Source organism: Eptatretus burgeri, chromosome 10 (genome assembly GCF_056783735.1).
Source record: "Eptatretus burgeri isolate ZD-2024b chromosome 10, Ebu_testis_v1, whole genome shotgun sequence".
Lineage (NCBI taxonomy): Eukaryota > Metazoa > Chordata > Myxini > Myxiniformes > Myxinidae > Eptatretus > Eptatretus burgeri.
The window spans coordinates 35,608,861-35,636,788 of NC_140970.1; the positions used below are offsets into that span (position 1 = coordinate 35,608,861).

Below are 27,928 nucleotides of genomic sequence, written 5' to 3' on the forward strand. Positions count from 1 at the left end.
ACTCATTAGGGATGATGCCTCTGTTCCAGGCAGAGCATAGAACTGCACGCAATGACATGAGTCCAGCATTTCCACCAGCCTTGAAGTTCAGCATGGATGCCACAGATCCCAGGAGCTTTACCCCATTTCAACCAGTTCACCGGAGCCTCTGTTTCCACAAATGAATGTGGATCACAGTTGGGTAGATGGTCAGCAATAGGGACAGGAACACCCCTGACATCCAACTCAACAGCTGGTGGATCAGCCTGGTACAGCCACTCTAAGTAACCGGCCCAGTGGGCCTTCACTTCAGACTCCTCTGTCAAGAGCCTCCCGCTCTCTGCTCCAACTGCAGTACACCAAGGGATGAGCTTGGAGGAACGCAATGCACAAATTTCCCTGTAAGCAGGACGAGAATCACTTGACCACAGGTGATGCTCTGCCACCTCACAGATTCCTCACACATCGGCCTCCTTGTCCACCTTCAGCGCACATACATTTTTGCGGCTCAGTTCCCTGAACAGCTCATCTGTGCCATTAAGCCTGGCCCTGTGACTCTGGTCAATGGTATCCAGTGTATTAAGGTGTAAAGGATGTATTAAACCCACATGTATTAAAGCAAGCAACATTGGTTACCGACATTGGGTATGGGTATTGGTTACCGACACTGAAGAAACAGATTCCCCAGAAAGTTATTAATCTCGTACATACATTACTCTGCTTTTTATGTACATAAGTACAGGTAAAATTTGAACCACTACCTTAAATACCTCTTGAACTGCATAAAAAGCCTGATGTTGGCTTAGTGGTTAGGGTGGCTGGCTTGGAATCTTAGGGTCCTGAGTTTGAGCCCCATTGGCTGCTGAATTAACACCAGGTGTAGTTGACTCAGCCAGTCGTCCTTCTGAGGTCATCAAAATGAGTACCAGTGTACTGGTTTTGGGGCACAGCATCAGCGGCATCGTCACGCCCCAACAAAATGGTAGCTACCCAGCAGCCAAGCTGTCATACCCAAGAAGAAGAAGAACTGTATAAATAATTTTAAATGATCAAGAGATAAATGGTTCGTTTGTTTGAGTCAAAATGTTAAACTGTGGTTTTAGAAACAACCTTATCCAAAAGGGAGTGAGTATATGTTTTTCAATTTTATCTTCCTTCAAGAAATTTGAGAATAACATTTCTCACCAATAGATCATTGTATATCTCAGAGCATAGAATTGTGCTTGCACTCGTCTCTTGATGATACCTGTGTTCTTGCATCAAATTTCGAGGTTATTCTATTTGATGAATTGCGTCAACCAATCATAAATAATCTCAACTTCAAGACAAATGTTTCCGGTGAATGAAATTACTTCTTAAAACCTCCACAAAAAATAGGCTGGAATGCTTCTTTCCCACTAGAGAGTTCATAGAACACAATACCCTACGTAGTGTTTCTTATATTTTACTTCGATCATAAAAAAATAATGATTTTAACAATCATTAAGAAAAATCCGAAAGTTTAGTGCTATTGAAGTAGTCCAGAATCAGTCGTGAACAGCACCCTTATGTACACGACCCCATCAAACCTTTTTTATGTTTTACAAAACTGGAGGTTCTTGGATGTATTATAACAGGCGATTTGTGTACCACAGTCTATAAGTATATAATTAAATTTAAATAAAATAAAGATTGTAAAAGTTGCATAAATAAATCTATTCTGCCCAAGTACTGAGCTGTGTTCAGTTACCAAGCAGCCAGCTAGTGCTTGCCAGCCATTCCTTTTCAACGATTTTGAATGGAGTGCTTGCTTGAGTGCTTAAGAAATTGATGAGCACTCTACAAGAAACTTGGTAACCGAACACACCCTTGCAAAACTGGAGGTTCTTTGAAGTATTATGAAAGCAATTAATTTGTTAAACAGTGTTCAAATACATATATAATTCAATTTAAATAAAGGTTTAAAGAGGTTTAAAGGCATATAAATAATTTTTTTATGGGGTTTACTGCCATTTTCTCCAGCGGCTATTAAATCACCCTATCGAACACATTACATTAGTGATTCGTGCCTTTAGCATGTGTCCATTATGACGCCCTTAAAAATAGTAAGTTTTATGTTTGGTATGATTTTCCATTTTGTTTAACTATTAGGCAGGCATAGTAAAAAATATTATCTCACTCCTGTCTGTGCATGTGCAGTTGGGATGAATTGTAACTCGAGGTACGTTAAAACAACAGACTTGTCTTCTTATTCATGTTCCAATTTGTGTTCAAAATCTCACATTCAATTTAAATATGTTGTTCCTCAATCACAAACTGATAAGACGGACAGACAGACGGACAGACAAATCAACAGTCATGAACCAACTGCTTAACCCCACTTTTCACTTTGTGTGCACAGGACAATCATGTTAGTTAGGCGATCAATCATCAGTGAATCACTCATCAGTACTCGATGGTCAGTCAGTTATCAGTACTCCCACCAGGATGTTGATGACTACAGACCTCCAGTCTTTTCTGCCAAGAACCTTTATTGTACATATGTGGAAGTTTTTACATTCATCATCTCCTTGTTGTTCTACGTCCATTTATGGCATTGCCATATTTGCGCTATTTTCCTTCTGACAATACCTTGTGCAATTGCTTTTGTCTTAGCACATGGTGAAAGTATGTTTATTACTTTTCTTGATAATTTCTGAGACATCTCTTCACAATAGTGATAGTTAATAACTCTATGTTAGTCTTTCTCTTTGTCTGTGATATTCTTGGCATTCTTCTGTAGAACTACATTTCCAATGTTTCGATCTTTTTTTTTACTATCTCCTTGTTAAATGTCCATGTTTCTCCTTGATATAGCAAGGTGGACCATATATGAGAGTGAGTCAATGTATCCACAATTATTTATTAAAAACTGTGTTGTGTTGACAACATTGCTTATTGTACTTGCAGGTGCAAGCACAAACTGCTTGCGCCATTGTGAAGCAGTATCAACCTTGAGCAGTCAGTAGCTGTGTCGTTGTCAGGGAGTTAACATGACTGCTCTACTGTCTGACTGTCCGTTTGCACCAAAGAAGAGTAGCGTGCAGCAATACGATTTTTGTGGGCTGAAATCCATCGCAGACTTTTAGAACAATATGGGACAGTGCTTTACCGCAGTGGAGTGTGTATGATCAGATTACCATGTTAAAAAACGGTCACACAAGTGTCACCGATGATGAACGATCTGAATGCTCATCCATGTCCACAACAGAAGAAACTATTGAACAGATCCACGCCATGATTCTGGATAACCGACGGCCAACTTTTGACGAAGTGGCATAACATCTGAACATCAGTCATGGTTCTGCAAATGAAATCAACAACTGACTTGGCTTTCATAAAGTTTCTGCAAGATTGGTTCCAAAACAACTCACAGAAGAGCACAAGCACAACCGTGTGACAATCTGCCAAAGCCTTTTGAGCCGCTTTCATCATGAAGAGAATGTTTTTTTTTTTCAGATTGTCACTGGAGATGCGATGTGGATCCACCATTTTGAGCCAGAGAGCAAATGCCAGAGTATGGAGTGGAAACATCCAACATCACCAGTCAAAAAGAAGTTCAAAAGTCAACCATTGGCCAGAAAATGACGTTCACGCTTGTCGTGGGACTCACAAGGCCCAATTTTGGAACACAATCAAGAGGGGGGGCATTAGTAAACACAACAGTAAACAGTGTCCATTATTGTGAAATCCTCCAGGACCAGTTGAAACCAGCGATTCAATGGAAACGCTGAGGGCTACTGTAAAAATGCGTTGCATTGTTGCATGACAATGCCCATCCACACACTGCCACCCATACTGTGGAAACCTTTGGCAATTGAACTTTGAGGTGCTGGAGCATCATCTGTGCAGTCCTGACCTGGTCCCTTCGGACTTTCTCCTGTTTGGTCCACTTAAAGATGCTTTAGGAGGCCGCCACTTTGCCAGTGTCCAACAAGTGAAAAAAGTGGTGCATGTGTGGCTTGTCACTCAGCCAAAAACTTTTTTTTCTGAGGGCATACAGAAGCTTGTGAACCGACGGACTAAGTCTGTTGAAAAGGAGGGGGACTATGTGGAAAAATGATGCTCTTTTACATGCTCAAATGTGGTTGTATTATTTAAACAAAAAATATATTGCAGATTCTTTTTGACTCACACTCATATAATGCTTTATAAAATGTAAACTGCTTGATATACATATCTGTCTATTTGTTATTACTCCTTTAATGATGGCAAATCTCATCATGCAGATTTATATTCTTCTTCTAATCTCTGTCACATTTTCCATTTTTTGTTATAAGGTATCATAAACAATAAACATACAATAATTGTAAACTTGCTTTCGCTTCTCACCATTAACTGATGTTATTGCTTTTGGTAGAACATTCTTTCTACTAATAACTCGTTATTTTCTTGCTATTTATTTTCAAACAATACTCTTCACTCCTTCAACTGGTTTCATGATATTTTTCAGTTCTTTGGTCAATCTAGTCAAAAGAGGTGCCATCAGCATAGTGTAGGTTATTCAAATTCATGCCACCAATTATTATGCTTTTCAACTCACAAAGATGTATTTTCCATCTCACCAATTTTTTCTTCACCGATCAATAATTACCTCCACCATCGAAGGTGGTAGAGGTAATGTTTTCACCCCTGTCTGTTTGTCTGTCTGTGAATAGGATATCTCAAAAAGTTATAGACAGATTCGGATGAAATTTGGTGGTCATGTTAGGTATGTAACAAAGACAAATTGATTGGAGTTTGGTGAAGATCTGGATCCAGATCTGGATACGAGAATTTTTAAATTTTATTAGTGATTCTTCACCACTGAGACATGGGGCCAAAAACAATATAAAGCAGGATATCTCAAAAAGTTATGGACGGATTCAGACGTCACTTGGTCGATATGTTAGATGTGTGTGACAAGGAAGAAATGATTAAATTTTTGTGAAGATCGAGTCTATCCGGATCCAAGAATTAAAAATTTTTTAAAGTGATGCTTCCCCACTGAGAGATTGGGTCAAAACGATATATAGCATGATATCTCAAAAAGTTGTGGACAAGTAATAACAAAACTTGGTGGATGATTTGATGAGATGACAAGAACAAGCCGATTCGATTTTGTTTGAGGTCCGTATCCAGATCCGGCCTTTCACGAGGATACAATACGTCAACTGTTCAGCCTGGTGGAGGTATGCGCTCTACCGAATGCCCTTCTAGTTTTTGTTTGCTATACCCTATCAAAAGTTTTGTCTTCCAATCATGCCTTGCTTTGAAAATGTAACTTTCCTCTATCCTTGCAGGGGAAGCCTGCCCGATGCCATTGGCCCCGTTAAATGGCTCGCTGTTTCCACACCAGGAAAACTATTTCTTTACTGATCAGGTGATATTCACCTGTAACTCTGGGTTTGAGTTGGTCAAGGTAATCTTCATTCTTCCTCAATCTTTTTCTACCTTGCATTCTAAGATGACAATGTATTTCATCCCCCTAGCCTGGTGTTGGCTTAGTGGTTGGGGTGGCGGCTTGGGATCCTAGGGTCCTGAGTTCAAGCCCCGTTGGCCGCTGAATTAATATTTAATACACACCAGGAGGTTGAATCAGCCTGTCATCCTTCCGAGGTCGGCAAAATGAGTACCAGTGTACTGGTAAGGGGGACACTGCATCAGCGGCAAAAGCCACGTCCCAACCAATGATGCAACCAGCAGCCACAGACTGCATTCGATAGAGAGATTTCATCCCCCATATATTCTAATTCACTTCCTTTATGATGCCTGCTCTTACTTTGTCAATTATTGACTCCTTATTATAGTGTTTGAGGCTCACATAAGAGCTTCATAGATCTATTATATGAAGAAGGACATCAGGAAACATTGTACTTTTCCATAAAAAACATGGCTGACAGGAAAGAGACATATGCACACTCGTCTTTCAGCTGTCTAGCCTAAGTTTGACTCTCCATTCTCGACCAAGCTATAAACTGTCATTCTGGTGTTTTGCATGCAGAGACATCGATGTGCACGTCGTCCTTCGGAGAGACGTTAATCCAGAAGATCAATTTTACCTGCACTGGGTCTTGGTGGACGTTAAAGATCCCAGAGTGTCTATAGCGAAAAGTAAACAAGTTTTCATCGGCACCCAAAGGCTAAAACAAATTACAAACTCCTGCCTAGACTATCAGCCGCAAGTGGTCTGGTCTTCTTAAAAATCCTCTGACACCAGGTGATATTTCTTGCTATCTCCAAGTGTGATTGCTATCTGGGCAGCAGTTTCTGCATTGCAAGAAAATTCACATTCCCTTTTGTTTTGGGCACAAAACAGAGGCTCATGGAGGAGCTAGAACATGGAACGGATCAGAATGTAACAGAACACAAGGAACATTATAAAAAAAAGAGAGGGTGAGGGAGGAGAAGCATACCAAAAGCAGGGCTGAGGGACAGACTATAGGGAGACTTGGACAAATAATGGATGTGGGGAAGAATGAGGGGTAGTGGAGAATGCAGGGGATGGGCAGGATTGATACAGAAGCAAACTCTCAGGAAGGAAAAACTGGAAATTTGGAAAGAGGTGTGCTTGGGGAGAAGTAATGGGGCTCGAAAAGATCATGGCTTTGGATGTGGGATGAACAGCTGTATTGAAGACCTCTAGGGAAGAATGGGGTTGAAGAGAATCTGGGAGTTGGTTCCAAATGTGAAGTTAATAAAGAGAGGAAAGAATGAGTGGAGGTGAGCAGTGATTCTGAATTTTCAGAGTTTTGCCAGAAGACATTTTCTGGGTGGCAGGGCAAACAAAGCACAGAAAGACCAGAGGGTGCAAGACCAGAAAGGAGGTGATAGAGGACAGAGAGATCACCGACCTGTCTGCGATGTGAAAGTGATGGGCCCATCGACTCGGTTTCATCACGGGAGATTCCAATCATCTTGAAGGCCTTGGTTTCCACGGCATCAAGCTGAGGGATATGTGAGGATTCGGCGCCAGCCCAGAGTGGAGAGTAGTACATCCATCAAACTGTGGATGAAGGCAAATGTGCCAAGGAAGGACGTTGCATGATTGAGGATGCCCAGTTAGTGACTGGTTTTGAAAGCCAACTTAGAGATGTGGTTTGTCCAAGAAATATCAGGGCTGAGAGTGAGACCCAAATGTTTGAGTGACTGAACTTCTTCAAGAGAATTGCGAACAAAGTCGATGGGAGGGTTTGCCAGACGGTCCTGAGAGAGATATATATATATATATATATATATATATATATATATATATATATATATATATATATATATATATATATATATATATATATATATATATATATATATATATATATATAGATTTGTCAGGATTGAAAGACATATTCCAAGTGTGACCAGCTTATGATTCTATCAAGGTCTCAAGAGAGGGAAGAGGCTGCTGAAGAGGCTGTTCAAGAGACTGTTGCCTGCTGGTTGTTTATTTATCAGGCCTTCCTGGCCTACAAGGCGCAGCCAGAACTAACTGACTATAGATTACAAAGACATTTGGAAACGATGAAGAAAGTAACACAGTATCTGGGATTTGAACATCGGATCACAATATTGTTAGCCATGTGCTCAGAAGGGAACACCAAACAGATCAACTCATTCTGTAAAAGTCAATGTTTTCATTGCTGTATTCAGTACAATACTACAATGTTGGCTCAATGTTGGCAATGGATGAAAGCCATTATAAACAATCTCACCAAACATCAACAAATACGTGCAAACCATAGCTAGATTTGAAAAAGTCAACCTTTCCATGCACATGTTATCATACAGTATCTAATTTTCCCAGTGTATTTATCATGTTTCCTTGTTTAAACCTCATATTTTGCACTGAGTTGCTCTTTTTTTTCAACTCGTTTGTGCAAATATTTCTTCCAGATTGGGCAAGCTGCTGTTAAATATTTTGTCAGAATTCATGGTTTTTGGGGTTTTCTTGCCAAAATCCCATGTCTTCCACTCACCACAACCTCTGTGCTCATTCGGTGGAACAAACAATTTAGTCTACCCCCAGATATAATTAAATGATGTAGAGATGATATGATTTGCCCGCATCATAAATGTATCATAATTGTTGTGACTCACAACTGCTTGATTTAATGTACAAAAGCAATTTATTCTTCAAGCCCACTTCCAAAACATCATTTTTTTTCATTAAAAGTTTCTTTCGGCCTCTGATTCGTATACACTGTACACACACACAAGCACACACACATACACACACACACACACACACACACACACACACACACACACACACACACACACACACATAAAAGAATGTTTTAAAATTGGCCTGTTCAACATTCCTATCTCAGGTTCAAATCCCATATATGATATGTATTTGTCCATTGTCTATTAATGTCCTTGCAATTCATGTGAACGTGCACTGACATCTACGAATGTCTTCATCCTCCATGACTGTGATGTCATGAATATGCTCCTTCATGATTCTTTAGATCATTATTTAAAAAAACGGCTTCTTCTTGAAAGATTAGCATGGTGAACAAATCATAGTTCATCGCTTGTACACTCGTTCCTGAGATTTCTAGTTTGGGTTTCATTCCCAACCCATCTATTAACTGTCATCCTTGTGCACCATAGGTAGGGTGTTGTTGCTGCCCTTGTGCACCATAGGTAGGGTGTTGCTGCTGCCTTTGTGCTCCATAGGTAGGGTGTTGCTGACTGCCCTTGTGCTCCATAGGTAGGGTATTGCTGACTGCCTTTGTGTTCCATAGGTAGGGTGTTGCTGACTGCCTTTGTGTTCCATAGGTAGGGTATTGCTGACTGCCTTTGTGTTCCATAGGTAGGGTGTTGCTGACTGCCTTTGTGTTCCATAGGTAGGGTGTTGCAGACTGCTTTTGTGTTCCATAGGTAGGGTGTTGCTTACTGCCCTTGTGCACCATAGGTAGGTTGTTGCTGACTGCCTTTGTGTTCCATAGGTAGGGTGTTGCTGACTGCCTTTGTGTTCCATAGGTAGGGTGTTGCAGACTGCTTTTGTGTTCCATAGGTAGGGTGTTGCTTACTGCCCTTGTGCACCATAGGTAGGGTGTTGCTGACTGCCTTTGTGCACCATAGGTAGGGTGTTGCTGACTGCCTTTGTGTTCCATAGGTAGGGTGTTGCAGACTGCTTTTGTGTTCCATAGGTAGGGTGTTGCTTACTGCCCTTGTGCACCATAGGTAGGTTGTTGCTGACTGCCTTTGTGTTCCATAGGTAGGGTGTTGCAGACTGCCCTTGTGCACCATAGGTAGGGTGTTGCAGACTGCCCTTGTGCACCATAGGTAGGGTGTTGCTGACTGCTTTTGTGTTCCATAGGTAGGGTGTTGCTTACTGCCCTTGTGCTCCATAGGTAGGGTATCGCTGACTGCCTTTGTGTTCCATAGGTAGGGTATTGCAGACTGCCCTTGTGCTCCATAGGTAGGGTGTTGCTGACTTCCTTTGTGTTCCATAGGTAGGGTATCGCTGACTGCCTTTGTGTTCCATAGGTAGGGTATCGCTGACTGCCTTTGTGTTCCATAGGTAGGGTATCGCTGACTGCCTTTGTGTTCCATAGGTAGGGTATCGCTGACTGCCTTTGTGTTCCATAGGTAGGGTATTGCAGACTGCCCTTGTGCTCCATAGGTAGGGTGTTGCTGACTTCCTTTGTGTTCCATAGGTAGGGTATCGCTGACTGCCTTTGTGTTCCATAGGTAGGGTGTTGCTGACTGCCTTTGTGTTCCATAGGTAGGGTATTGCAGACTGCCCTTGTGCTCCATAGGTAGGGTGTTGCTGACTGCCTTTGTGTTCCATAGGTAGGGTATCGCTGACTGCCTTTGTGTTCCATAGGTAGGGTGTTGCTGACTGCCTTTGTGTTCCATAGGTAGGGTATTGCAGACTGCCCTTGTGCTCCATAGGTAGGGTGTTGCTGACTGCCTTTGTGTTCCATAGGTAGGGTGTTGCTGACTGTCCTACCTGCTAGCATTCATGTATAGTTGTTAAATATTCCACTGTATCCTTCCAAAACATTTCAAAGTTGTAAGATGTCATGTCAATGTAATCATAACAAGAATGTGACAACCTGTGACACAAAATCGATATTACTCACGATTTTTTTTTTTTTTGCGGGGCGGGGGGGGGGGGTCTCTCATCATGAGTTTCTCAATCAACCCAAACAAAGCCAATGGAAATCTGACGTAACAAACCCAGGCAGTGTAAAACAGCAGAGACCTACAGGCCTGATGTGTGAGGCCCAGCAGAAAACCAAGATGGTGGCCATATTATTTTGTCTTGTGCCATAGTGGGTGGAGTCGAGTGACAAATGTGAGTGTGGTCCAGCAGCTGTCTGACCAATGGGTGCACAATTCAAAAATCGATCCACAAAAAGAACCCCAACAACAGCACCACCACCACACCACCACCAACAACAACAACTTGAAAGGCACTCGGAAGAGTTGCTACCTCCGCCACACAATGCCTGATCCACGAGAACATATCGGGCCCAAGTCATTTTTGAAATATCATGCTATCTATCGAACGTTTTTGGCACATTAAAAAATTTAATGATTCTCGTTTCCAGATCTGGATTTGGATCTTCACCAAAATCTAATCAATTCATCCTTGTCACACATCCAACCTGGCCACCAACTTTCATCTGAATCCGTCAACAACTTTTTGAGATCCTGCACACAAAAAGACAAACAAACAAACGCGACAGACCAACATACTTGGGCAAAAAAAATAATTTGCCAAGTAACAGACAGATAGATAGGGGTGAAAACATAACCTCCTTCCACCTTCAGTGGTGGAGGTAACAACTATGTGGAGCTCTTGTGGACCTTCCACACCTTGCAGGTAAAACTGCCTTTTAGTAGGATTTTGAGCTTAATGTAGCAGTTCCAACGGTGCTATTTATTATTCTACGACAGCAGAAACACTTTAGAATAAAGTGTGATGGACATGCAAGGAGCATACGAAATTATACATGGTAATACTTCTCAAAGCAAAAAAATATATATTAAAATGTCACCTATCCTTCGAGGTCCAGAAAGTGTGTTTGTAGTACTCTGGGAAGTTTGATACTGATTGTGTATATGGGTTGTGCAAATGTATCGGTCCTGAGTGAGAGTCGTTATCCTTGGCTATCCAATTATTGGCATATCTTTTGTTCATCGAGTGTCTTGATAATGTCTTCTCAGGTCATAAACAGCTCCTCTCTCCCATGATAAAGACCCTTGAATCATGGCTAATGGAAGATCCTGCTTGAAGATGTCCAATGATTTTATTCTTCTCATTTTCTGACAGTTGTGGCATCGTGTTGGATTGTAAAATAATGTAATCGATGTGTGTTTTGAATGATCCATATGCTGCTGTCTTCAAAAGACTTCCGACTTTGCTTGGAGTGTGTCACCTCCAAAAACCTAAGGTTGCATGAGTTGCACATGCCGAGCAATTATTGCATGAGGTAATTACATTATGTGGAAACTTGCACTCAGGTGTTCTGCACATTCCTCGTGTCAAAAAGGAACTTGTAATGGACACTGGAACAGTCCTTCAAACAAATCATCATCATCATCATCATCATCATCATCATCATCATCATCATCATCATCCCTTTACTGGCCTGCAATCCTGGTCGGGTTGCCACTCCGGTTCAGCTTCAATAATTATTGCCTTATAAATTCTACATATTCGATTTTTTTATGGTGGAGAGAGGAGTACTTTAATTGTTTTGTACACAAGATTATCAGTATTCATTAAATAAGCTTGAATGGATGCTAAAAATGCTGCCTTCTTATTGCTGTTGGAATCCACTTAAAATACCTCCACTGTAAAACATTTGATATTAGTAAAAAATAATTCAAATGAAGATACATGAATGCAAAGATTCAATGCTCTACCTTCTTGGTTCTGAGTTACGTGTGGATGGTGTTTTTTTTTTTTATTGGCTGAAGGAATCAGGGGAGAAGGTGAGAACCCTGCAGTTGGAATGCCAAAGTAGTGGAACCTGGAGTTCACTTTTCCCTACATGCCAGCGTAAGCATACACTTTCATGATCCTGGGCTTCACGTTGTGTGAGTCAGATGAACATAAATGACTAACCTTTTGGGGTAGATGCTTGTTTTGTGATTCACCCATGAAGGGACCAGCTCCATTATATTACGTACTAGCAAATACCACTCATCGCTTCTCCGATGGGAATACTGAGGGGTGGGGAGGAGAAAAAAAGGGGGGGTGGAGAGAGGGGTGGGGGAGAGGGAGAGGGATGGGGTAGAGGGAGAAAGGTGGGGGGGAGGGTTGGGGGAGTCAGGAAGGGGTTGGAGAGTAACGATGGGTGGGGGAAGGGAAGGCAACGTGAGGTGAGGGTAACAGAAGATAGTGTGAGGGAAGGGTCCATCTGGATATAACCACTGTCCGGAGATAACCACCATCCAGACAGATATGGAGATAACCACCGTCCAGACATAACCACCATCTGGATACATCTGAAAATGACCACCTTCCGGATAGGTCTGGAGATTTCCACCATCTGGTATGTTTGGAGATAACCACAGTCCCGGACATAACTGCTCTCTGGATATGTCCAGATACAGAGACAGACAGACAGAGAAAGAGAAAGAGAGAGAGGGTGGGGGCAGGGGAGTTAGCACAGAGAATATGTTATTCTTTATGAACAACACACACATACACACACACACACACACACACACACACACACACACACACACACACACACACACACACACACACACACACACACACACACACACACACACACACACACACATTTATTTGTATAGATTAGCCGTGTGGTCCCTTTGTGTTAATTACAAAACAAACAACGCCAGGTGCCTCCTCCCATCCTTTCCCTCCCTGTCCCACCCCTTCCATTCCCTCATCCTACCCCACCCCACTCCCTCCAGACTCGCACCCCTCCCACCTCACCCCCTCCAGACTCACACCCCTTCCCCTCCAGACTCACACCTCACCCCTTCCCTCCCTCCCTCCTCCCACCTTCTCCGACCACCTCCTACCGCACCACCTTTCCCACCACACCCCCTTCGCCTCCCTCCTCCAACAAAATAATTTTTGCAGGTTGTATATTAAAGTGTACGTATACATAATAACTTCACTCTCTGGGTGGGTCGAGTCGAGTTTACGCATTACTTGCTGAAAAAAGTATAGTCTGTTGTGAAAGAAGACTAGAGATGTTTGTGTGGTGTGTGCTTAAAAAGTTCTAGATTCTAGATGGTCTAAACTCTAAAGGGTACATTCCAACAGTAGTTTAATTCTCAGGGGTCGAAAGGATCTCAACTCTCAAGCATGTAAAAAGGGTGTAAAATTGTCCAAGTGGTCTAAAGCTATAAATGGTCAAGGGTCCAAGCTGTCCAATCTGTGTGATGGGTGTAAGGGGTCTTAATGTTTGGTGTCTTTGGATTCTTACAGGTTTTTGAGATCGTAAGGGCTTTCAAGGGTCCTTTGGATTCTTACAGGTTTTTGAGATTGTGGGGGTTTTTATAGGTCCTTTGGGGTCTTACAGGTTTTTGAGGTCTTTGGGGTCTTAGAAGTCTTCAGGATCTTCAAGGTCTAAACGGTCTCTGGGGTCTTATGGGTCTCTGTGATCTGCAAGACGAGGAGAGGGTGTTAGAAAGGGGAGGGGAGTGAGGAAGGAGAGTGGAGCGAGGAAGGAGAGGAGAGCTAGGAAGGGTAGGAGAACCAGAAAGGGGTGAAGAGCGACGCCTCACCACATGTCACCATACACTTCAGAAGGAAGGGGGTGTGGAGGGGATTTGAAGTGAGAGAAAGAGAGAGAGGAGGGAAGTGAGAAGGGGGTGAGTGAGGCCTCACCACATGTCGCGATGAACTCTGGGAGGGATGGGGTGGGAGAGAGAGAGAGAGGAGGAGACAGAGATAGAGGGGGAAAAGAGAGGGAGAGAGAGGGAGGAGGAGGGAGAGAAGGTGAGAGAGAGGGAAGGGGAGGGGCAAGGAAGAGAATGGGTAGAACAAAGCCTCACCACACATGGCTATACACTGGGAGGAAGAGGATGTGAGGATGGGGGTGGGAGAGAGAGAAAGGGGGAGGGGAGAGAGACGATGGGGGAGACAGAAGAGTGGAAGGAAGGAGAGAGAGGAGGGAGGAGTGGTGGGGGGGGTGGGGAAGTGAGAAAGCTGGGAAGAGTCCTAGGTAGCTACGTGGGGAAGGGAGCTAGGAAAAGGGGGGGTGAGGAAGGGAAGTGAGAGAGAGAGGATGGAGGCATTAGCAAGAAGGAGCAAGGAAGGAGGAGAGAGTGAGGAAGTGATAGGGGGGGAGAACAAGTAAGGTGGGGAGAGGGGGGCCTCACCACATGTGGCTACACCCTCCAAAAGGGAGGGGAGCTTGGAGGGAGGTAGGAGCGAGAGAAAGAGGGAGGGAGAGGTAGAGAATGGGAGTGAGAGGGAGGGGGAGATAGAGAAAAGAGAGAGGGGGCTCACCACATGTTGCTATACATGCTGGGAGGAAAGGAGGTGGGAGAGGGAGAGGGGAGAGAAAGGTATAGGGAAGGGAAAGAGAGGAAGGAGAAGAGGGGAGGGGTGGGGGAGTGAGGTGGGAGAGAAGGAAGAGAGGGGGTGAAAGAGAGGGATGGGGAAGCAAGGGAGGGGGAAGCAAGGGAGGGGGTGCAAGGAAGGGGGAGTGAGGAAGAGGAGGAGAGCGTGGAAGGGGTGGAGATTGATGCCTCACCACATGTCGCTATACACTCCAGGATGGAGGGGTTTGAGGAAGGGGGGGGAGGTGGAAGCAAGAGAAAGAGAGAAAGGAGTGAAGGAAGCGAGGAAGGGGGAGAGAGCGACACCTCAAAAATTGAGTGGAAATTTTTCAAAGAGTAAATGAATTAAACTATGATTACCATATTTTTTCCAATTCTCTCTTGAACTTTTCCCATTGCTTTACTCATTCTTCTCCTCCCATTATTCTAATCGTTCTTTTCATTCAATGTTTAATTTATTTTGCTTTCCTAACTGCAGGGATTTCCTCACGGAGAACCCAGTCATGGCCACGGGAATTCCGCTGGTTAATTATTTTGGTGCACTCAATGAAGTTACACTTTCGGGAACATTCCTTAATCTTATCTTCACTCAATATAATTCTCCAAACAGTCGAAAATTTTAGTTTAATGCTTTGGCAATTTCACATTTTCTTGTGTAAATATGGAGAAGGGTTCACAGTCTTGCTTGCTTAAAGGAAATATGTAAATACATAAATACTTTTAATTAGAAGAATCATTAATTTCTTTAAATTTTCAGATTTCATTCCAGATTTCAACACTCAATTAGTCCACATGCATCGATCCTCAAATCCGAACACAAATTTCAATTTTATACTTTAATTATTCTGTGAGAGTACATTGTGTTTCCAAGACGAGGCATTTTTTAGCCGGCCTAAACAAAATGGTGGCTTAAGACCTCTGCGAGGGAGAGTGGGCTTGCCAAGGGTAAACCTGTTTTGTTTTTTTCATGATCAGCATCCTGTAAATTATCTTCAAAGGGGGTGTTTAAATTTACCCATATTACACAGTTTTCATATATGTACTCCCTTGGAGTTCCCTTATTATACATGCAAAGTTTCGTTCCACTTCGTTTCATGGTTTTGAAGTTTTTGAGAGACAACTCTTTGTAATGACACACACACACACACACACACACACACACACACACACACACACACACACACACACACACACACACACACACACACACACACACACACACTATTTATATAGATGCAAGTAATCATGCCCTCAGATTACACTGATAAAAGAGGTTTTGAAACGGGGCTGAATCAAGTCTTTGGGGAGCCCATACATGTACTCAGAAAACACGCAGTTTTTAAATAAATATTTATTCAGCTTATTTTTGAGACAGATTTACAAATTATCACAATCCGATGTAATGTAGCTGACGAACTAAAGTCCACAAGATGATCATAAAAGTAAAACTAAAATTACATTTGTGACTTTGCAGTCATGAACGTATCAATAATTTTGTCAAAGCTGATTTGTCAATGTATGTTACTTTTAAGTTTGATTGCAATCAATGCTCATCTCGCATCAAAATTGCAATTTTTGATAAGTCCCAGCCATCTTGCTAAATGAACCTTTACCTGAGTTACGAGTCATGATTAGTGACAAAGGTATGCATTGCAATGTCAATATTTGAAATGTTTCTACAAATTGTTTGTCGAGCAGCAGGGTTGTTTGAGATGGTGGTAAGTCATACCCTCATTCCACAGCAGCGAAGCTGATGAATTGAGTCATTTTGTGGCTGCAGACAAATCTTCTGGATATTCTCTGGTTATTTTATAAGCCTCCAGTATCTATTTCTTCCAAAGTCAACATGCAGGAATCCACAGTGACCTTAAAGTTATAATTTGCTGCTAAGCTGAAATCCTGTTATTCATTGCCATTAAAAGGTGATGAGTTTACATTTGAATAAGTTTCAGTTTGGAACTTCCTTCCACCAGTGAGGATATCTCTGTCAGACTAAGAGCTTCTGTTCATTAAGCAAAACAACCTATCCCTAGGCGGATAGGCCTATCTTGATTCAAACGCAAAGGATTCCAAATCGATAGCAAACCATAATCACAATTTAAGCTGCATACTTTATAAAACAATGAATTTTTACACAAATATAATATGAAAATATGAATGGTAATGGGTAATGTGGTCAGCTTCAGGTCCTGAATTGGCATCTTAGTTGTGCTAAAATAACACCAGGTGTGTTGACTCAGCCTGTCATCCTTCTGAAATTGGCAAAATGAGTACCAGTTTGCTGGGAGTGAGCCAGTCTAGCATCCTGTGTCAAAGTGGTTACCTGTCCAGGATTGTTCTCCAAGCCAATGAAACTGCCTTGGCAGCTTCATCTGCCTGATGGTGCGAGGAGGATCATCAATCACCCATCTTTTTTTTTCATACAATGTCAAGGCTCATATGAGAGCTAACACACAGAACGTAAAACAAGGGGAGCAGGAGACAAGAAGAGCGGGAGAGGGTAGGAAAAAACAGTTGGGAACATAGACATGAGGAGATCTGTGGCAGGGAGAGGGAAGGGGCAGGGTACACAGGGTAAACAAGATGGACACTACAGGGACTTTCAGAGCCTTACATGACAGGGACTTTCAGGAAGGAAAGCAGGGAATTTGAAGGAGGTGGGTTTGGGGTGGATTAACGGGGGTAGAAAAGATCGTGGTTTTGGATGGGGGAAGATAAGAGATCGTGGTGAACAGATGTTTTGAAGACTTGGAGGGAAGAGTAGGATTGAAGATAGTGTGGGAGTTTGTTCCAAAGGTTGGGAAAAAGAGGAATGTAAGGGTGAAGTGAGCAGTGATTCTTGATTTTGGTAATTTTACCAGAAGTAGGTTGCTGGCGGACCTTGGGCACCCTGTGGAAATATGGGGGGAACATATTGCAGACAGAGCAAGGGGGGAGGCCGGAGAGTAGATGGTAGAAGACAGAAAGACCACCAAACTGCCTGCGGTGACAGATTGAGAAACCCAAAGACTTAGCCTCATCGTGGGAGATACCAATGATACTAAATGCCTTGTTTTCTACAGCATGAAGCAGAGAAAGGTGAGAGGTGTGAGCACCAACCCAGAGGGGAGAGCAGTACTCCATCAGGCTGCAGATGAAAGCTTCGTATGTGGTCAGGAGCTTAGGTCTGCCAAGGAAGAACTTTGCAGGATGGAGGTTGCCCAGTCGGCGACTGGCTTTGGAGGCCAGTTTGGAAATGTGGCTTTCCCAGGAAAGATCATGGCAGATAGTGAAACCCAGAAGCTTGAATGAAAGCTCTTCTTCAAGAGGATTGTTGAGAAAAAAATATGAAAATATTATTGAAAACAAAATATCAGTAATTGTTTAGGTCTTGATTTTAGGATCAACGATCATGATTAGTGCAACATTCCACCTCGAAAGCCTCAATATTGAGCCATGCTGGTCTAATAAACTGTAGTCTGTAAAGTTGAACGTTGGGTAAAGAAATAAATACTTATTTATAAATATGTAATCAGTCATGGAGAAAATATTCATTTTCCAGAGTTCTTGGAAGTTATCTGTTTTGGGTATCCTTGAATAAATCAAAACACCATAAAAGGTGATTCCTGAATGGAAGCCAAATCTACACTTTCATCACATGTTCAAAACTGCCTGGCCTGCACAGATATAAAAATGTGCGTTCAAAAATCACCCATGTATTAACAATTTGCTGGTTGTTTGTACGGTGTAAGGAGGATTTGTGTATGAGTAGTGTTGTGGGAAAATCCCAGAAGCAAATTTTGAACCACTAGCATGACGATACATTTGGTCCATGGGTGGAGGAGCCACCTGTCCAATTTGCTATCATCCTAACCTGGCACTGAGTAGATCCAAGGATGATAGTCCAAAAGGAAATGTGGTTAAGAGAAGACAGAAATAAAGGAAAAGAATATGTTTTCAAAAAAAGATTGCTAGGCATGATTGCCAGCTTCCCCAAAAGGGAAGTCTACCAGGTATGATATTTGAGATTAACTGACTGGTCTGTTAGGACTCCCATCGGAGGCTCTGGTTCAAGATGCTTGGGACCCAGATTAAAATTCCAAATACCTTGTCTATTTGTCCCTTGTCAAATAATGCCCTTGCAATTGATGCAAAAATGCAATGTTGTCAACTAATTTATTTGACCTGAATTTGACCTTTGTACAAGCTACAGGTAGTAGTCAAAAAAATGGAAACACCTGGGTAAACGAGGGACACCAAGTATGTTGGAAGCAACGTCTTCCACACATGTGTGACCCGTGTGTTAATGAAGCAAATAACATCCCAGCATGCTTTGGGTCATGTATAAAAATGCTGCACAGGCCTGGTTGCCACTAATTATGGCTAGCATGGCTGCAAGAGGAGACCTCAGTGACTTTGAAAGAGGGGTGATTGTTGGGGCATGTTTGGCAGGAGCTTCAGTGACAAAAACATCTCAATTTGCTGATGTTTTCTGACCAACAGTGTCTAAGATCATGTCAGCATGGAACTCTGAGGGGCAGACATCATCAGCAAAGGGCAACAGTGGGTTGAAGCACATACTCCAGGATGGTGATGTCTGTGCATTAATTTGAAGGGCAAAGCAAAGCAGGCAAGCAAGTACAGATCAAGTGACTGTAAATTTCAACCTGGAGCACGAGCACCCAGTTTCTTAAAAAAACGATCCGCCGAGAACTTCACAGAGCAGAATACCATAGTCGGGTTGCACTGCACAAACCGATCATCACACCTGGCAATGCATATTTGCTAGTCCAGTAGTGCAAAGAGCATGGGCAATGGACTACTGAGCAGTGGAGAAATGTGATATGGTCAGATGAATCATCCTTCACCAAGTTCTGGACAAACGGACGAGTGCATGTGTGGCACCAACCTAAAGAACTCTACAACCCTGAGTGCTTGGTTCCAACAGTGAAGGGTTCTGGTGGTTTTTTAATGTTGTGGGGCACATTTTCCTGGCATTGTTTGGGTGCAGTCATGCTCTTAGAAGGCAAGGTCAATGCCAATCACCACTTAATGGAACTACGTAAGTGATCATCTTCACCCCATGTTGCAGCATTTTTTTTCCTGCCATGAGAGGTGTCTTCCAAGATGACAATGCCCCCACCACAGAGCACGTATGGTGGCCCAATGGTTTGATGAGCATGACACTGATGTTATCCATTTGTCATAGCCATCTCAGTCACCAGATCTGACCACAATCTTGCATTTATGGGATATTCTGGAACAACACCCGATAAAGTGTTTTCCAACTCATTCAAATAGGTGTGAATTGATTGACTTTCTCATGGAAGAATGGTGCCGCATCCTTCATGCAGAATTCCAGACGCTAGTGGACTCTTCGCCATGGCGCATACAGGCCATACTGGCTGAACATGGTGGCCCGATGCCCTATTAACTGACCTTACATTGGTGTTTCCATTTTTCTATCCATCAACTGTAGCTTCTCCATGAACTTTTCCCTCCATACCAGATGTGTGATTTATATAAAAAATAACCACTCTGTTTTTCCTTACATTGTTAAAAATACATGTACACATACACACCCACACAAATGTTTATTTTGTTTCAAAATATGTCCTTAGAAGGCTAAAATATTCTGTAATATTGGTGCACATAATACATGTATGGTCTTGAGGCATTCTGATTCTGCTTTATAATTGTGCTGCCGTTGCACAAGTTTTTTGGAGATGGCTCAATGAAAATCTATGAATGAATTGTTTCTTTGGTTGGACCTGAATGAAACCACAGAATTTCAAGCTTTCCAAATGGTAAAGTTTAACCAGTCTGCTTTCCAGTTTTGTTTTGTTTTTTTCCTTTGCTACATGTACCATGCTGGCTTATTGAGTTAACAAGAAATACCAAATCTACGTTTACTGATGCGCAGCTTTGGACTGTGGCCCTCCTCCACCACTGGAAAATGGGAGATATGATGGAGACAATTCAACAACTTTCCTTTCTTCTGTCACCTACTCGTGCAATACACCCTACTACTACTTACGATCACAAGCTAATGGTAAGTATTGTATGAGGCATGACCACTGAGAAGCATTACAGGAAGCAATTATTTATTGATACTTTCTGACTTTTGTCACCACTTTGTAAATTACACTGTCCTATAAAAGTCACACGACATGTATTATTTCATTAACAATCTATAATAAGGCTTGCATTATTTTTTTCATGGGTGGTATGGTGAAGGGTTCTTTCAGATCGTATGATAGTTTGTCAATTCTGTAATTTGCACATGAAACCATCACACATACCTTGTCATAAGAATTGAACAATGTCTATCTGGACATGTCGCTCACCAAAATTTGTTTCCACATTTGGAGATCCAATGATAACCGTTCATTGCACCACTCCTTGTAAGCTGACCACACTGATAAAACGGCTTGTTTTGCATAGATAATCTTGCATGGAATGCAAGGCTCGACTCCATGCCTTGGTAAACTACTGATGCTTGCCTGAAATCCCAATAACTCCCTCAACTCTCATCAATCACATAGTTTCATCTAAATCTGGGACTAAATATATGTTGCATCTAATGTGTGACAAGTGTTACATACATTTACTGATGTATAGATGTATGCACAGTGACCCCTTCATTACTAAGCTTTGCATTCCTGGGAATTTCCTTTTGGACTTTCTTTTAGGCATGTCCTTTGGCCAGGAGAAATGTATCCGGTTTATAACATTATGTTACAGTTGACACTTCTATTTCACATCATTAATAATTTCACAACGAGGCATGTTCAATGCTTTTATGAATTTATGTTTGAAGTATGTGGCCAAAGAAAAAAAGAAAGATGTTCAATATTTTCGTTATTGAACATGTACAAGAGTAAATAGCAAAGAGCAAAGAGAATATCAGAATCCTGTGATACAGCCAAACAATATGTGTATATATATAAATATACACATATATATATATATATATACATTCATACATACATACCTACATACATACTCATAATGTTCTTTACATCCCACCATGTAAGCGTTTGGCCCATGTTGGTTTAAGGAAAGGTTGGAATGTATAGATGTATGTATGCACAGTGACCACCTTTTCACCTCATCAGTCATTATTCAACTGGGTTTTCCCACCTTATCATAACTTTGCATGTCAGATCGTATGTACTCCCTCTAAAAGGGAGAGCTAGGGTGAGGACCATCATTAAACATATTTGCAATTGGCCACAAAACCTGGGATGTAATTTTTTTTTTGCCAAAACCTAAGGCAGAGTGGGTTCCACATTAACTTCTTTTACTCATTTTTTGTAACTCATTTTTTTTGTATTTTGGGGAGCAAAAAAAAGTAGAAAGCATCTGAAAATGCAAAGCCCTTCCATGTCTGGTTTGTATTCAGCCAACTACTTCTACATTATGCTAAACATGATGAAAATGGCTAAAAAAAAATTGACGATTTTAGGTAACCTTGACCTTCTGACCTTAAAAACAATAGGCCTTTGTGACCCAATATGCAAAACCTCAAATTTCAAGTCAATTGGATGAAAATTGATTATTTTATGCAACCTTGACCTTTGACCTTTTGATCTAAAAATCAATTGCCTTCTAGCTATTGATTGGTGAACCAATTAAATTCAGTGACCCAATATGTAATGAGAATTCTTAAAATTTCAAGTCAAGTGCATGAAAATTGACGCTTCTATGTGACACTGACTTTTGACCTTTTGACAAAATTATTAATTTGTCTTTTCCATTTTCTCATAATTAAGTTTTGTTGAAAATTTGACGACAAAAGCTCAAATGGTAAAAAAGTTGCGACGAGAACAGGCGCGCTCACGCGCGCGCGCACACACGCACACACGCACACACACACACACACACACACACACACACACACACACACACACACACACACACACACACACACACACACACACACACGCGTGTGATTGCAAAACCCCGTCTCCCGCTGCAGAGGGACGGGCTAACTATTCATGGATGTCATCCCCATCCATACCTATGACATTTTCTACCCCATTAACCCCACCTAAATCCAACTTGCAGGTTTTCTCCCCTTCCTCTCTTCTCAGTCCCATGTTTGTTGTATTTACCTGCTTTCCCACTGTCAGTACATTGCCTTTTTGTCTCCTCCCTCTTCCATGAGCTGACATTTTGTCCACAAAAGGAGGGGAAAATGTAATGGGGAAGAGGTAGTGGGGAAAGGTCGGCGGTGGGGGGTTGGGGTGGGGGTGGGATTGAAGAAGGAAATGGTGAAGGGTGTTTGTACAATTGCTTCAGACATAATACCTGAGTGCCCTTTCTTGGTCTTTGCTTGGCCTGAGGCATGTATCGCTTTTTCCCCTCAGCAACTCAATATGTTTGCAATGAGATGAGCAAATGGATCAGTGCAGAGGGACAGAAGGAACTTCCATCCTGCATGCCAGGTATCCATTAATTCTGATGTGCAGCACAAACCACATGACCTATAATCGACTTATTTCCAATGGCAAGCTGTAATGAGTATTTTATCTGTCTAAATATGTCCAATTCCCTTATCAGTTGATATTTCACATTCACTACCATGAGCTTACAAACATCTCATCTCATTCTCATCGCTATTCTTCAGCTTGTGGTCGCCCTTTACGTTCATTGCACAACATCCAGAAGCGGATTGTAGATGGCCGAGCAGCTGATCCTGGCGCTTTTCCCTGGCAGGCCCTCATTTTGGCCAAAGAGCAACCAAATGGAGAGCAACGGTTTGGAGGGGGTGCCATTTTGACTTCTCGCTGGCTTCTTACAGCATCGCACTTGTTGCTTCCACGACAAAAACAGTTTGGACCTCTAAAACCATTGCCTCCATCAGGTCTGGATGTCTTTGTGGGCCTACATGAGATTAGAAAGCGTAGCGAAGCAGTGAGGCCTGTCGTGGAAAGTGTTCATCTTCATATGGGGTTTAACCATCGCTCATATGATAATGACATTGCTCTGCTTCGACTGAAAACACCCATTCCTTTTGGAAGTACCATCATGCCCGTGTGCCTTCCTTTTGGAAATAAACCCTCACATGTTGATATTACAGTGTTTAGTACTGCGAGCTTTGTCAACACAACAGTGACTACCATGGTGCCAAATAGTTCACAAACCAAATCTCATCCCTCATTGAATTTTACAAGTTTGATGAATAATAATATTTTGAATGATCATGAAGCAAATGACACAGAATATGAAGGACCATCGACTCAACAAGAATTGTCAGATGAGCTCAATCCTGGTGACATGGGTGTTGTATCAGGCTGGGGGTCAACCTGGGCAACCTTAAATAGCAGTCGGATAACTTCACGTACGGAATTCCTACAATATGTGAACTTACCTGTGGTTAATCAGTCCACGTGCCGTGCTGGTTACAGGAAAAATGGCCGCCGAAGTTACCGTCTCACCAAAAATATGTTTTGTGCTGGGTATGCCCATGGGGGCCCAGACACCTGCCTTGGAGACAGCGGAGGGGCATATGTGACTCAAACCACTGGATCTGATGGTTTACCACAATGGGTTGTTCAGGGACTGGTTTCCTGGGGTTGGCCTGGGGAATGCGGTCGTAAAGGTGTGTTTGGAGTCTACTCACGGGTTGCCAACTATATCTCCTGGATCAAGGATCAGATACAGCCTTTCGGTGATGTTGACTCTCTCCCTTATAATGATCCATCGTGAGATTAAAGTTCGCGAGTAAGTATAATCATATTCCAATGGCCTTAAGCCATGTTTCACTTACCTCAGCTCTGTGTTATAACCACTACAGGCAATATAAATTGAAATATAATCATTTTTCCATTACGTTATACATGTAAAGTCATATATGGATTTAGGTAGAACTGACAGCGTGAAGCAGGCGTCAGTTTCCTTGCAAGCAAAGAAGCAAATGTGAGCCGATGTCAAGGAATGCTGCGTCGAAGAAGCGTACTCATAAATTTATAATGCATTGTCTTTGACTTGTTTCGAAAAGTAAAGTTTCGCAGGTTTCTTACGACGGTATTTTGTTGTCTCACCTCATGTTTCGTGTTCAGGTATGGGTTGCTTTACGTGCACATGGTGGCCTGAACGTCGCTTTACCCCTCCCCAGTAAAACATTAATTCTTAAATTATTTTAATATACAGGTTTTGTTGTGCAGTGCAGTACAGTACTTACAATAATTAATCAGTCATTGTATCTGTTTGATGTTGCCAACACAGACATAATGACTGATTAATTATTGTAAGTACTGCACAATAAAACCTGTACGTTGTGCAGTATATTAAGAGTTCAACGACGAATGCTTTCCTGCGGAGGGGGAAAGCGACTTTCAGGCCACCCTGTACATTTATACTGGTAACTTTATGTTTTTACTCCGGTCACTTCATTTTGTCACATTCTATTTTTCTACATATTAATTTTATAACTTGTGTGTATTCTTTGAACGAATTATCAACTTTAGCTATTTAAAACCACCCTGATGTGAACATTGTTAACTGTATTGTTATGAAAAGTTAATAAAGTTCAAGTGAAACAGTTTGATGATTTAATCATTCTAGAAATATATATACTGTACTGAAAACAGAGAATTACAAATAGATTCAGAAATAAAAATTGACCATGAAGGTTTTCATCCAATTTTGGTCAATAATTTTCTCGTGCAGGTCAAACAAAGTGACTTTTTTTTTTTTAAAGCAGAGATTGGTACATTTATCTGTTGTTGCAAGCTTAAACTGTAAAAGTGTTTTCTTGTTCAAATCTCAGCTGAATTTTGTGCTCTCATTTCGACTGAACAGGGTGACTGGAATTCTGATTGGACATGCTAAATATTTTCCTCGAGTTGAGATCATGGGTAGATCTGGTGTTTCATTGGAGGAAAACGAGGCATGCAGTAGAAACAGGTCATTATGAAGAGCAACGAATTTTCTCAACCAAAATGTTGAGAGGTGTGCAAACTGCCGTGGGAAAGAAAGTGGAGTGACATTTCGGGCGTGAATATTTAGTACCGCTTGTTGATCATCTCAGAAAGCTCAAAGTGAACAGAGAGAGAGAGAGATAGAGATAGAGATAGAGATATGATGAAGAGCATTTTGTGCGGCTTGCTGATCATGGGTAGGAAATCTAAGACGAGTGAGATTCTGTTGGGAAAGTGTTTCCTTTGTGCTATTTTACTTTCCTCTGCACTGAGTTGTGCTATTAATTATCAAAGTAGGGAATAGATGATCTGTTGGAATCAATTCAATATTTTACATACAAGCTGTCCACACTACTTTCAATTGTCTGGTCTGTGTTCAGTTCCTGATATGACCATGAAATGCCTGGTGTTTAAAGACAGAGCATTGCATCACGAAGTGCCCTGTTCCTTGGATAGATTCAAAATGAGTGGATGGTCTGCCGGCATTATCTAGTGAAGGTTAAAGATCCCAATGGTCTTACATACAGAATAGGTGAGTTATCACACTGAACAAATTCCAAATCCCTGCCCAAATCAGATTCAGTCGAATGACAGGCATGGCCGGCCAGTTCGTGAAAGACTTTGATCGAAACAACACCCTCCATCCCCCCTCCCCCCTCACCGACAGATGACCCCACAAGAATGTGGGATGAATTTGGACCATTAAAAAAAATAGTATTAGCAACACTGCTACCATAAGATATGTTGTAATCTTTTTAATATGACCTGTACCAGAGCTTGGAAGGTTCCCTTGTTGTGGAATTTGGCTTTGCTTTATAGCCTGAAATAGCTTTTTGGATTTCTGAGACTCTAACATCAATGCAAACATGGGGAAAGAATGAGAACATGAGAACTCTTCACAAAGAGACAGAGAGACAATAACAGGGAAAGAGTACATGCCACAAGAGCTTATGGACTGTGAGGACACCATGCTTATCACGTAGAGAAGGCCATGTGGATTGTATCTGCATGCTGCATCTGTCAAATGTGTTTATTCCAGATTGAGGCAGACTCTGTCAGAACAGTTTACATTTTCCCAGAATGCATTGTTACTGTGATTAACTGGCTGTCTGGCCAGTATGCTGTTGCTATAGAAATTGGTTGGTCTTGGGAGCCTGGGGCCTGCTTTGTGGCAAGTTTGCTGTGGGAGAGGGGGGAAGGATGTTGTACCAAGTTTCAGTCAAAAGGAACATGGCAGTTAATTGTTTTTACAGAACGTCTTTTGAAGTACTGTAGAGTAGATTTAAAAATACAATAATTTACCCTCATGAAATACAAACGCTATGCTCGATCTGTTATTTAGCAATCCAACAAGTCTGATGAAAGCGTAACTCTAACACCAAAGAATCTAAAACACAGCAAATCTGATCATTTGTAAGGATATACAAATTATTTGCTCAAATCCATAACCCCTAGTTCCCCACACCCTCTGCAGTGTGTGGATCACCACAGAAGCAGCGACCCCAAAAGAAGGCGAGAATCTTTGCCGGGAGCCCGTCAATACGTGGGGCTTGGCCTTGGTTAGCTTCTATCCAGAAATTTGGCCGTTCTTACTGTGCTGCCTCCCTCCTGGGTGAGTCTCCGGTGCAAGCACAGCATGATGTACATTTCACTTGCACTGTTAGGAACTCAATTCATGGTTTTTAAAAAATTATTTCTGGCAATCATGAGTTTTCCAATAAATTTAGGAAATTAAGTAAATGCACAATCACTTATTGTTGTTGATAATTGTACATTTGTGGGAAATAGGGACAACCTATTTATGAAGAAAGGAAAAAGACAGAATTTCTTATTATTATGTGCAGCACACAAATTGGCAGAAAACTTTTCCACTCAATAGCACGTGAAATGATTGTCCCCTGATGACTGTGCATGTCAAGCACAGAAAGTACAGTGTATTTCGTGCTGTAGACCGATCACAAATGATTTTATGACCGAAGTCTGATGTACGTCCTCAGTGATTCAAATAGACGGGGAGAATTGCAGAGTATGCTTCATATTGGTGGTTTAAATTTATTCCAGGCTATCTTTGGCAGGGAGCCGCTGGTTGTTGACTGCTGCACACTGCTGCTTACCAAAGGGATCTCCGGTCGACCAACAAGCTTTGCAACTCTCAAATATTTACGTCACTCTTGGTGCCATATTTTTCACAATAATACAATAATTCATAACACCAATTGCTAAAACTCTCTCCTGCTCTTATCAGATTGATGATATGCAGTACGTCACACTGTAAATGCTACAAATGCTCATTGCTGTGCTGTTCTGATGACGTGATTTGTAATTGGGTCACTTTGCAGACAAATCAGTGGCGTCTCAGTTGTTTTACCGGCTCTCCAGATCCACCCTTCTGCTCTCTCAGCCCTCTGATCCTCCCGAAGATAGACATGTTCTTCCAGTAACCCCCTTCTGCTTAGATTTCAACAATCAAGCTGACTGCACACCTCAACTATTATGCTTCTTGATTCTCCTGTATCTGAAAGCACTTTCCAGAG

The 27,928-nt window shown here is 41.9% G+C and overlaps 1 protein-coding gene across 3 annotated transcripts in view; it reads left to right on the forward strand.

Moving 5' to 3' along the window:
- The window catches only part of MASP1 (MBL associated serine protease 1), a 103,499-nt gene that overhangs the window by 43,570 nt on the left and 32,001 nt on the right, over nucleotides 1-27,928 (forward strand). The window contains exons 7-12 of one of the 3 annotated variants that reach the window (XM_085897849.1): nucleotides 5,280-5,398; nucleotides 11,917-11,998; nucleotides 20,390-20,518; nucleotides 22,839-22,916; nucleotides 26,869-27,006; nucleotides 27,470-27,568. In XM_085897849.1, coding sequence (XP_085753975.1) covers nucleotides 5,280-5,398; nucleotides 11,917-11,998; nucleotides 20,390-20,518; nucleotides 22,839-22,916; nucleotides 26,869-27,006; nucleotides 27,470-27,568 — 645 coding nt within the window. Of the gene's footprint in view, nucleotides 1-5,279; nucleotides 5,399-11,916; nucleotides 11,999-20,389; nucleotides 20,519-22,838; nucleotides 22,917-23,098; nucleotides 25,019-26,868; nucleotides 27,007-27,469; nucleotides 27,569-27,928 lie in introns of those variants that run through there. The other 2 variants (XM_085897851.1, XM_085897848.1) reach the window with 2 other exon arrangements.